This window comes from Psammomys obesus, unplaced genomic scaffold, assembly GCF_907164565.1.
Source record: "Psammomys obesus unplaced genomic scaffold, mPsaObe1.curated_primary_1811, whole genome shotgun sequence".
NCBI classification, from domain to species: Eukaryota; Metazoa; Chordata; class Mammalia; order Rodentia; family Muridae; genus Psammomys; species Psammomys obesus.
This window is the reverse complement of record NW_026596240.1, coordinates 2,003,971-2,016,895: the sequence shown is the minus strand read 5'-3', so window position 1 is coordinate 2,016,895 and position 12,925 is coordinate 2,003,971. Positions and strand designations below refer to the sequence as shown.

The following is a 12,925-nucleotide window of genomic DNA, read 5'->3' as shown; positions in this document are numbered from 1 at the left end:
GAGGTAGAGGGTCTGCTCCATTTTCCAAGGGGGTATCCAGTTGTTCCAGGTTCATTGAACTATCTTTTGTTTATTAAGTAGCTTCCTTCTTGTTTAAAGTAAGGTGACTATAAACAAGGGCTTATTTTGGCCTCAGTCTTTTCAGTTGAGCTGTGGCTCTGTGTGATCTGTGTGACGGTCCTGTGCTGTTTCCATTTCCAGTGTTTTGTAGAAAGTTGTGAAATTTCTGAGCCTTTTGATCTTGTTTTGTTCCCATTCAGATTTGTTTTGTGCATTCTGGGTCCCTTGAATTTCTGAGTTTTAGGAACACTACTTTTTTTTTTTTTTTTTTTTCCCTCAAAGAAACCAACTGAATTTTTATAGTGATTGTGTTGAGCTTATAGATTTGTTTGGAGGTTATTGCTATTTTGGTATTAAATTTGATCCATGGATATAAAATATTTATTTATTTTAGGACTTTCATTTTTTTTCTGTAGTTACTAGAGAATAAAATATATTTCTTTCATTAAATATATATATACTTCTATGTATTCTTTGGCTGTTGTAAATGAAATTGATTTTTATCTTTGGATTATTGGTTGTCAATGTGATTAAAAACAGTTTTTATGTGTAAATCATGTAGCTTCCTATGTTTCTGAATTGGCTCATTAGTTGTAATAATTTAAGATTAGTTCTAACCTGGTGGATTTTCAGGATTTTGTTTTATTTCTTCCTTCCTGTTAGATGTGTTTCATTTGATGCAGTTAAAGCCTCCAGGCAAATATTGAATAGAAGTAGCAAGATCAGAGACCCTTGTCTTGTTTATCATTAACAGGAGAAAAACATTTAGTCTTTTACCAGAGATGTTGTGATTGTAGGTTTTATGCTTGTTGGGTAGATGAGTTATTTTTGGTGTTTATTGTTGTTTATTTGAAGTTTCACTTTGCTAATGGGTGCTTATTTTTGAGATAGGATCTCACTATTCAGCTTCAGCTGCCTGGATTTGCTTTGTGGCCTAGTCTTTCCTTGAACTCATGATTCTCCTTCCTCCGTCTTCCAGGTGCTGAGATTTCAGGCACATATCACCATCTATCTTTGTCCTTTTTTTTTTTCTCTTTTAATCCTCAGCTACTAGAAATCTACCTTGCAAATTGTACGAGTGCACACATTCATGTGCATGCACACACCACACACACACATCAATGATCAATGACCCTTTTTTTTTTTTTTTTTTTTTTTTTCCCTAAGACCAGGCTTCTCTGTGTAGACTTGGCTGTTGTGAAACTCACTCTGTAGACCAGGCTGTCCTTGAACTTAGAGATCCACCTGCCTCTGCCTCCCGCTACTGAGAAGGGAGATTAAAGGTTGTGTGCCACCACTGCTGGGCAATCAGTGACTTTTTAAGACGCTTTAAATATCCCTTAAAAATTAATGTGTTCCCACTTCCATCTCACCCCCCTCGTTTTTGTCTTGGGCAGTGTCTTGGTATCAGCCCAGAGTGGTCCTGAGTTTGTGTTCATCCTGCTTCAGTTTCCCAAGTACTAGTTTGGATTCAGGCATTAGCCACCATGCCCAGCTCTTCATTCTCTCATCTCACAGAAGTAATCTTATATTCTTATAATCTTATATTCTTAATATTGAGCTCTTTTTTTTTTTTTTTTCATGTTAAAGAATCAAATACATCTTTGTAGTGAAGTGGGATAACCTACTAAAGATGCTACGGTTTTTCTTTTATGTTACTGTGGAGAAGAATGGATTTACTTCCTGATAGATACTAATGATGCAAATAGGTTATTTCCACAGACTGCCTGGTTCATTCTTTAGAGAACTGTGATTTATGTGGGCACTGATTTATGCTCACACCGTATTCAGGTTGACATCCACAAGAACTTCCTGCTCTGACAATGCCAAATTTTGAAGATAATAGTTGCCTCTAACACCTTGTATATTGACTGTGCTCATCTTTCCTTTCCTGAATTCTTGCATCCTTGTGCATGGTGCACCTTTCTGATTCTTTCATTGGTATTATTGTAACCATAGCATATAAAGAAAGAAGAGAAAAAAGCAGTATAATAAAATTATAGTTAGATCCAGATGTGGAATAAGCAGCTTCAGAATTAAACATATATAGGGGTCAGGATATTAATCAGGTTTCCATCACTGTGATAAAACACCTGAGACGGTCAGTTGGTTTTAAAGATTTGCTTTGGTTTCTGACTTCTGAGGTTTTAGCCTGTATTGCTTTGGGAGGTGCTAGCAGCATGTTTTAGTGGGGATGTATGGCGGAACAGGGTCTCATGAGAGGTAGAAAACAAGTGGAAAGGGACATGGGGTTCCAGGACTCTCTTTGAGGGCACATTCCCAGTGACTTGATGTTTTCTTTAACTTGGCATTATCACTTTAAGGTTCTGCCACTTCCCAGCAGTACCACAGGTTAGGGACCAAGTCTTTATCCATGGTCTTTGGGGGACACTTGAAACTATAACATGGCTTTGTTTTCCTTTTGCTTTTTGGAAGGCTCTCCTGAGTCCCATGTGGAAAGAAAGGTTTTACAAATGTTAACAGTATTAAAAACCCACTGGAAGCCATTCTTCCCACTATAATCTTATACAGAGGGCTCTTCTCCTTTACCTGCAACTACACTTTTTAATCCCAGCAGAGGCAGGCAGATTTATGAGTTCTGGGCCAGCCAGGGTTACACAATGAGATCCCGTTTCAAAAAGTAATTCACTTAGAAAAGAAAACAACCAAAACCTCAGCTAACAAGAGGGTAGGATTATTGGTATTTCAGGCCATGCTTTTTTCTTCACGCTGTTTTACACTATGACTGTATTTTTATATGTGAGAAGGAACACGGGTATTCCTCAATGCAATTCCACTTTATTTTTCAGATTTGTACTATGGTGGGGAAGCTTTCTCTGTAGAGCAGCCACAGTCTTTTACTTGTCCCTATTGTGGAAAAATGGGCTACACGGAAACATCTCTTCAAGAACATGTTACTTCTGAACATGCAGAAACATCAACAGAAGTGGTAGGTAAAACACTTTGCTAAAATGATGTAATGTGTTGCTCCTGACATTGCTGAAGCTAGGCACTCTCATTCTGCTTTTGCTCAGTATAAGGGACTGCTTGTATAGTACTAAAGTACTTTCAACCGCAAATTTTAGAGCCCTAGGATGTTGCATTTCTTCAAGATACATGCAGGAGTGCTTCATCAAAGGCAATGGGGAAGGTTGAAAGGACCCCGCCAGCCCTCATATGTCTTTTTAAAGGATTCTTGTTATTGTTCTGTGCTTGATTTTTCTTCTATAAGGATTTTTTTTCTGGGGGGAAACCGGAAGTCTTTGGTTGTATTTAAGCAGTAATCCTCTCATGCAGTGCTGGACTTTGTGCACCACTGGCCTTCCTTGGTTCTCATCAGATCCCGTCTCTAGCTTCCTAGGGCGAAACTCAGTGGTTCCTGGATCTTCCTTCCTGATTTTTTTCCCCAATAACTAAAAGCCAAAGACCTAGAATAAAATTGGAAGTCTTTTTTTCAAAAGATATATTTATTTATTTATTTTACCTATGAGTGCTTTATCTGCATGTACACCTGCATGCCAGAAGAGGACATCAGATCCTAGTATAGATGGTTATGAGCCACCATGTGGTTACTGGAAATCGAACTCTGGAAGAGCACCTCTGGAAGAGCAGACAGTGCGCTTAACCACTGAGTCATCTCTCTAGCTCCAAAATAGGAAGTCTTGAAAGCTTTCTAGATTTTTTTTATTTACCTCACATCTGAGTCACTATGCTTTTTACTTTAAGTAATGACAAATACATCCAAAAGACTCTGCAGAAACTAGTCCCACTCAATGTAGTGGTTTTACAGGAAAGAACAGCTCAAGGGAGAGTAGAGAGGAACAAAAAGGAAGAGAATAAGAGGAAGGGAAGAGATTTGAATATAGTGACTAAGTGAGCTAGATCTAAATTCTCAGCTCTTGACCTTGATAACAATAGATAAAGTGAAGTGTCTGGGTGCATCTGTAAATCCTTACTCTGGAAGATCTGCATACACATAAAATATCAATTCTCTAAATGGGCTCAAAAGAGATAACATTCAGAGAAATGAAGTAGTACATTCTGTTGTACTACCAACCATTCTATTTTACCAATAAAGACTAGAGCCAGATACTAGGGTGAAAACCTGCTAGTTCAGAGAGGCAGAGAAAATAACCAGCTGATCTTCCTTCTCAGCTCAGGTCCCGATGGGGAAAAAAATCCAAAAGGTTCACCAGCTCAGCCCACAGCCCAGGAGCAAGGGCCAAAAAAGAACCTAAGACCAAGGGCTTGTTAGCTCAAAGCCCAAAAAGCCAGGGAACTGAGGAGCTGATGCCTAAGCTAAAGCCAGAGCTTGAGCTAATAACCCTTTCTTCTTCTTCACACTGTCTTAAATACCCCTCAACTCGAAGTCCCCTGTCAGCTACTTTCTTGCTCCACCTTCTGACCTAGGTTAACTTTATTACGTCCTGTGTACAGAAAATTCTTGGGTTAAAGGTGTGTGATAGGGTTCAACAACACCAAAAAAACAGGGTTTTACTGTTCACAATTTTGGGGATCACAGTGGATTAAATATCCTATAACAGCACTCAAGGGCATGCAGGTACTTAAACTTGACCAGTGGCCTCTGCTACAGGCTAACCTTCGTTCCCATGGACAACTGTTAGTTTTGCTTGAAATTTCTATAAGATTTGGAGTTCAAGGTTTGATTAAGTTCATCTAGTCCTCAAACCAAATTTCACTTGAGAGTTCACTAAGGGAAACTCCAGAGCACTATTGTCACACTGTTTGTTCTGATTGGTTCTTTTCTTGTCAGATAACTTTGCTTCCTCATATGTCGTCCCAAGTCAGGGCAGAAAGCGTTCTGACTCAGTCTGTCTCCTAACTGCTGTGGGAAACTTGTCATTTTTCTGTTTTAATTTCTGTTGAATCTTTTTGTTTTTGTTGTGGTTTTTTGTTTTTTGTTTTCTTCGAGATGGGGTTTCTCTGTGTAGCCTGGCTGTCCTGGACTCACTTTGTAGACCAGGCTGGCCTCGAACTCACAGAGATCTGCCTGCCTTTGCCTCCCTGAGTGCTGGGATTACAAGCGCGGGCTGTGGCGGCCCTCACCACCACCACCCAGTTCTATTTAATCTTTGTATTTAACTAGATGGGCTGAGTTCCTTATGGAAGACTAGATATTTCTAAGGTTCTTTGAAGCCTGTGGGCTCTTATGTGCTTTCATTACTTCAGTGGATACTTTAACTACATCCAGAAACAGATAATCCAGTGGGAAAGCAACTACCCCTCCATCCTCATACACAGTGAAAACTAAATGCACACCATTTACAAACTATTTTACAAGTTTACCTACATTTAAGCTCCCAAGTATTCAGTACATAGCCCAAGGCAGTTCTCACCATTCTATTTTTTCATATTTATTTTAAGAACTATATTTTAAGGGTCTTTCCCTCCTTAGCCCTTAGTTTTTGCATGAGTATCAAATTACACTGTTGTAATCAAGCCCCAGACATTTCAAAATGACAAACAGCAAGCAGACAAGGACTTTCGCTGTGAGGGTGCAGGGCTCTGAATGGGTGGTGCCAGGACACTTGTGTGTCCTACAGGCTAGTGTCTATTCCATAGGAGTAATGCTAGTGCCACCGCATGCTTCTCTCCACATGTGTGGCTGTTACTACTCTAATGTGTTAGCTGTGAGTGTGCACATGTCACCTCTTGTCAACAATGTTCTATTGTGGTAAACCATGTTTGTTTATTGGAGTGTTGGGGGGTTGTTTTTGTTTTGTTTGTTTGTTTGTTTTATCTTGGGAGAAGGGTAGGAGCTAGTTCCCTCCATCATTGTGTATGTTCAGGATACTGAATTGAACTCAGGTCATCAGGCTTTGCAGCAAGTGCCTTCCTTGACCTGCTGAGGTCCAAAACCAGGCGTTTTAAATTGAATCATGGCATTCAAGAGTAAATCCTTTCATTTGATGGGCTTTCTTTAGATGGGCAGTCTTAGTGTTTTCTTTTTTTCACCTCCCAGTTCATTATTATGCTTTTATTCCAGCAATTACTGCATGAGTCCTCTAGACCAGCTCTTACTTCACTATAGGCTTTAGGAGCCAGGCCTTCTAAATAAGCAGCACCCATTTGGAATATCATGGGGCAAGGGGCGCTGCCATTGTAAACAGCTGTGGTAGTAAATTCTCACTGAGAGTCGAAGTGGCTAGTGAGAGACTGCTGAAGACAGAATTTTACCTCAGCTTGCAGCCCTTTATGTTTTTCTGCCTTTTTTCCCTGCCAGAGATTCTATGGATCAACTATAGCCCTATGCCTTCTAAAGATTCTTTAAAAAAAAAAAAAAAAAAAAAAGACTAATTTTTAAGATCATTCAAAAAGCTTAATTTTGAGTATACCAAGAATCCTTTAAAACCAAGTCCCTGGCTGGGGTATGGCTCTATGGTCAGAATCTTGCTTAGTATGAAAGAGACTTTGGGTTTGCTCACCAGCAGTGCAAGAAAAGAACAGGAAACAAAACAAAACCCAACATCTGTTATAGATTGTATGGAAAAGGTAGTTATTATTTTAAAATGAAAGGATGGCATAGATTAGGGTATGTGCTTGTAAGTCATGGTAATGTTTATGTGAACGCCAGATGTGTTCACATAAACATGAGCTGTTAGGAAAGCCTGTTGAAACTTTCCTCCACATTCAGTGCAGTATCTATAGTGTAGAAATGGAGTCAACTTGAGGTTGTAGTTTTATGATTGGGGAGATCAAATTCACAAAGGAATGAAAAAATAGGCAGACTTCCTCTAAGACAACAGGGCTATCGCAGTATCTGGGTTCTTTTTGTCCCTTAGATTTTTATTTGTATGTGTGCCTGCATGAGTTATTTGTCCCATGTGTGCAGGTACCCTCAAACACCAGTGTTGGATCTCCTGGAATTGTTAGGAGTCACCCTACCTGAGTACTAGGGACCAAATCTGGGTCCTGTGCAAGAACAGTAAGCGCAACCTTAGCTGCTGACACATGGCTTCAGCCATTGCGTCTTAATTTTGTTGCAAAGCTATTATTCTTCCTATGAATACCCTTTGAAAAAGCATTTCAGGGCGAGGCAGTGGTGGCGCACACCTGTGATCCCAGCACTCCGGAGGCAGAAGCAGGCAGATCTCTGTGAGTTCGAGGCCAGCTGCTCTACAAATTGAGTTCCAGGACAGCCAAAGCTACACAGAGAAAGCTTTCTCTTTTGAGAAACAAAACAAAAAGGCATTTCAAACTTGATTAACATCATAATTAAAGCTTCCCAAATCAACAGAGAGAAGAGCGTAAGTTGTAGGGGCAAAGGCAGTAAGTGTTTAAGGTGCCGGACTGAAAGTAGAGAAACGAGAGAGTCAGGGCCAAGAATAACAAGTATGAGAGCTTGAGCTATTTAAAACTGAGTTTGTTGGAAAAAAGAAAAAGAAAGGTGCTTGGGAGGCTGTGGTGGACAGGTCAAGTTCCTGGCCAGCCTGAGCTACATAGTGAGACCCTATCTCATATAATACATACATACATACGTACGTACATACATACACACACACACACACATACATACATACATACATACATACATACATACATACATACATACATACATACATACATACATGCAAGCAATCAGCCTCCCTACCCCAAACAGGGTTCCTCTGTGTATCCTTGGCTGCCCTGGAACTTGTTATGTAGACTAGGCTGGCCTTGAACTCACAAAGATCTGCCTGCCTCTGCCTCCCAAGTGCCAGAATTAAAGGTGTGCACCACCACCACCTGGCCAACTTTTTTTTATATGAGTTATTTTTTATTTTTATTTTATGTACATTGGTGTTCTGCCTGAATGTATGTATATGTGAGGGTGTCAGATGCCCTGAAACCAGCGTTACCGACAGTTCTGAGCTGCCATGTGGGTGCTGGGAATTGAACCCAGGTCCTCTGGAAGAACAGCCAGTGCTCTTAACCACTGAGCCATCTCTTCAGCCCCTCTGTCTTGTGTTTTTGATATCCTTGAACATCTGCTCCTCCAGCCTCTACCTCTCAAGTTCTGGGATTGCAGGTGGCTGCCAGCAGAGCTCATTTACAAAGGATATAGATAGAAGAAAGACAGCTTAGATAGTTCTTAGGGCTATTAACATCACCCTTATTAATACAAGACAAAATATTCACAGCTTCTTTTCAAAGTGTGTGTGTGTGTGTGTGCGTGCGCGCGCGCTACAGTAGTAATGGGGAGCTGCCACACTGTATTGGATGGAGGGCAGAGGACAGCTTTGTAGAGTTAATTCTCTCCTTCACATGTATTCTGGGGATCCAGCTCCAGTCGCCGTCTTGTGCAGCAAACACTTTGACCCGCAAGCTGTCTCACCAGCCCCAGATAGATAATACTTGTAAGTAGATTTTCCTGTAGCAGTGCTGGCTAGCCAGCAGCTTACCTATGAGTTCCAACTAGCAAGAAACCCAGTTTCAAAAGGGAAAAAAAAGGATGGATAGAGTCTCTAAAGGTAGCCATCAGCATTCTTGTTTTTAAATGAGAGCTTCGTTCATTCTCTGCCTCTGGAGTGCTGGGACCCACGGTGTTCGTGTGCAGGCTGAGCGGAACCCATTACATGTTGGAACTTAAACTTCTCTATTATTGTAAGCTGTGTAGAATACCCAGAGCGGAAACAGTCTGGTACAGTTGTATTTGGTGGAAGAGAGAAACCAAAGGAAATCTGAACCTGCGTGAGAAGAATGTTGCTGGCTAGCTTTAGCGGGTCTTCATGGTGTTCCTCGGAGATCCATCTTAGTGTTTGTTTGTTTGAGACGTAAGTTTCTTGCTAGTTGGCCAGAAAGCCCCAGAAATCCAGGTGTCTCCATATCCCCAGCACTAGAATTTTTTTCTTAGCATGGGTTCTTGGGAATAACCCAGGTGCTTGTGATTAGCAGGCAAGCACTTCGCTGATCTGAGCTATCTTCCTAGGTCCCTTTCCTAAGGTGTTTCCAGCGGCAGATAGCCTGTGCTGGCGGGGAGGGTGTGTCCCACGCTCATAACATCTGCATGTGCGAGTGTGCAACATCCGAAGTGTTGGTTACAGCAGGTGTTGAAGTGTGTCACGAAACCCCCTGGAAACAGCAGTCTTTGTGGGGCCTTGTCTCATTTAGTAAAGGCTCTTAAGAGGGCTGCAGATAAGAAGCAGGACTGAAGACATTACATTGGTGACAAAATGAACCAGACGAGAATGACCCAAACAGTTGCAGAGGCAGAAAAAAATGGCAAGGATGTTTGAGGTGAACATATTTTGGGCATATAAGTAACAGTAGCATCGGCTTTTCATTTAACAGGGAGATAGACATTTTAAATACCACATTTTATTTCAGCTGTATTTGCCATCAGCCATAAGACCTGGGATTCTTGTTCAGAAATACAGGTCTAGTTTTTCCCAGTCTTTCTCCAAAGCCTAAGAAAAAGGCATTTTCACAAGTACTCCAAGTGATTTATATTCTTGGCCAAATTTAGGAAACACAACTTAAGCCAATTCAGTAAGCCTTACTGTTGACAAATTGTTATAATTTTAAACTAATGTGTTATGGAATTCTCATGTAAGAACAATAGAAATTACTGTGCTGTGTAGTGGGGGTATGATAAATACTCACGTTGACATTTTAGAACGAATGACTTATCCTTCATGTAGGATTTCTCCTTACTGTGAAAGAATTAAATTCCGTGATGGAGAAGGTCCATTCAACACTAACAGTTGTGCTCCTGGCAAACAGTCTGGCTCTCTCCTCCAATCCCACCTCACCCCATTCCACCTCCTTTTTGTTTCTCATACCCTGTTGTGCTTGCATTTTATTTTTTCCTCTTTTACCCCTCAGAAAGTGCAGCCCTGCATGACACTGAGGCCTCAGGCATGCTCAGTTTGTTAAGGGTGAAATGTACAGTGTAAAGGGTCACCAGGCCTCTGTTCCTATTGGCCTTGAAGCTTTGTTTTCTTCTCCAGGTTCTCACTTGTGTTAACTTCCAGTGGCCCAAAAATGATAGCATTTTCTACTGGTTCTAAATCTGGTCTCTTGATTTTTCTGTGCCAGCTTCCAAGCCTTTCTAGTAATGGCTTCATCCTCAGTAACTCTTTACCCCTAATCTTTATGAAGTTAGGTAGGATGTTTTCAGTTACTTCTTGTTCTTCCAGAGATTTCACGTGTCAGAGCCATCTCTAAATCTAGTTTCAGGAGCAGATGGCCTGTTCTGGCCACTGCAAGTACCTGCATGAGCAGGGTGCACATGTACATAGATAATGAGTAAAAAATACAACCTTAAGAAAAAACCAAGACAAAACATACTATAGTGTATACTTCAAAAAGTTTATCTCAGAGTCAGGCACAGCAGCATACACTTGCAGGAGTTAAAGACAAGGGAGTCCCTGCAAGGTCAAGGCCAGCTAGGGCTACATAAAAAATAAAGTTTCTACTCTAACTAGGCAAGGCAGAAGCACCTAGATAGTTGAGTAAGCAGATCACTGCCAGTTGTATCAGAACATAGGAATGGCACCAAGTGGCCTGGATTTCTAGTGAAGAGTTCACAGTTTGTAAACTTGAGCAGACACGACTGCTTTTCTCCACGAGGGAGACAAAAACCACCTGACCTTGTAAGAAGGACTTGAGAGTGTGCTGGCTTCTCTCACTTCCCCTTGGGCACATTCCATCTACCCTGGCCCTTCTAGCTCCTTTTGCAGGCCGTCTGCTTTCTTGTTTTTTTCTTGTGAGTGTCTTTAGATTTTCTTAGCTATTTTTCAGGCTCAAGCCATAAATAATCCAAACAGTCACCTGGGCGTTAGAGACTGGTTATTAAATCACAGGCTCTGGGGCCTTCTGCTCTCTAGTCACAGATGGGAAGTTTGCTGGGGTCCCAGAAGTCAGGTTTGTCAGTCTTCTGCTTTGGCTTCTGTGTGTCATCCTCCTAGTCTCTTTTTTCATGCTCCTGTAAACAAGCTGCCACAGTCCCTGATGGCCTGGGACTTAGATTTGGCACATGTACTGGTGAGGTGATTGACATATGGTAAAGAAGCACACACCTCAACTTTCAGCTACATTCCTTGGTCTGCTGCCTTTGTCAGCCCTTCATTCTTGTTAAGACTTGAAAACGTGTCCTACATCAAGAATGGAAACTGCTGTTAGACCATCACCTGGAGGAATAACAGCCTTTCCTCTTAATTGTTTCTTACTCTTTCTCTCTTTCATTCTTCCTATTCCCTAGTCCACTAATTGTGATAAAGCTATTTCAAGATAAAGCTATTGTTGGCCTTTCCAGCAGTTGGTTCTCAACAGGTGATCCTGCCCACCTCTCTAACTTCTAACTCCAAAGCATAACCACTCCCCTCTCTTTCTCTCTCTGGCTCTTCTTTGGGTACTGGCCAAAATCCTGAGTACCCTTTTCCTAGCACTCTGACTCACTCATCTCTAGACATTCCACACTCCCCGTTCAGCTGCTCACTCTTTTGCTGAACACACCTGCTTTCTTGGACACTCTTTCTCTCCTCCATTGTCCCCTCCTGGCAGCTGCCAAGGTTACATGCTTATCTGCCCTATGGTTCTCTCTCAAACCAGGAAAATGGTCCTCAGACTTTGGAGAGGGGAGTTCCTTCCTTCCCAACTATCATCTCCTCTACCTGTGTGCACATTGTTTTATTCTTACTTGTTGCTTTGGTCTCCTGCCTTAGGTAGATAAGGAAGTTAATTACTCCTTAAACTTGATCTGGTCACAGACTCACACCACACGGCCCATACCCTCTGGGAAATACGGTTCTAGAATGGGCTTGCTTTCTTTCTTTCTCTCTCTCTCCCACCCCTTTTACCTCGAAGTGGTTTCAGAAATTGACAGTGCACAAATGTGCACTATCAGTAGCCATTACCCCATTGTCCGATATATTTTATACACATTCTGTAGCTATGTCACGGCGGCCTTTGTTTATTCTTTCGTTCACTCCCTCACTTTGAAGCATGATCACTTGCTGGTCTGGAACCTGCCAGGTAGACTAACTTAGCTGTTCATGGAACCCCAAGTATCCTATCTCCAGCCCACAGCCACATTTTAGTTAAGCATTTGCTGTCCTATTTGGAGAAATATGCCTTAGCTTATTAAAATATTGCCATTCTACACTAAATTTAGGTGGAAAAAAGTTTATTTTTAAAGTTTTGAACAGAAACTGTTTGGCTAGACCACGTAAATGTGAATCAACCCCACAGAAATAGATCAACTCTGCCAGAAGTCAGATTTGAACTGTTTAGAACCGCTGTGTGTGACCATGAGGGATGGCACTGCAGTTGGACGTCAGCAGTGCTGACTCTTCTGGGTTAAAATGGGATTGTGGGTAGTGTCTCTCAGCAACTGTGTACTGACCTTGCTTTGTTTTCATTGCAGATTTGTCCAATATGTGCAGCGTTACCTGGAGGCGATCCTAATCATGTCACAGATGACTTTGCAGCTCATCTGACACTTGAACACAGAGCCCCTAGAGATTTAATATCCTTCTAGGAGGGTGTGTTTGTGGCATTGGTGGCCAGTTTGTTTGAGAATAGTATATTCCCAGAAAGAAACTACCCTATAAGTTATTTTTATTGTTTGACTTTTCATAAAATGTCTTAATTGTTTGTAGAGCCATTTTGCCACCTGCGGGTTAGAAATTGCCTTTCTAAATCTGAAAGTTAAGTCGGTTCAAAGTCGGTTCCTTCCTATTTTGTAATACAAGCTTAGAGCTATTGGGGAACAAACTGGTGGCTTATTTCCCCCTTTTTCTAGTGTGTAGCTCTAGTCTTCACTCACAGTTGCTGCTTTCCTAACTGGAGATATAGCTTCTTAGATTAAGGGAAGGTAGAAATTAATAGAAAGATGAAGAAAATGGACTAAGCCTGAGAAATT

The 12,925-nt window shown here is 41.4% G+C and overlaps 1 protein-coding gene across 2 annotated transcripts in view; it reads left to right on the top strand.

Moving 5' to 3' along the window:
* The window catches only part of Kcmf1 (potassium channel modulatory factor 1), a 61,827-nt gene that overhangs the window by 40,281 nt on the left and 8,621 nt on the right, over positions 1-12,925 (top strand). For both annotated transcript variants that reach the window (XM_055596445.1, XM_055596446.1), the window contains exons 3-4: positions 2,871-3,010; positions 12,428-12,529. In XM_055596445.1, the coding sequence (XP_055452420.1) occupies positions 2,871-3,010; positions 12,428-12,529 (242 nt within the window). The remainder of the gene's footprint in view (positions 1-2,870; positions 3,011-12,427; positions 12,530-12,925) is intronic.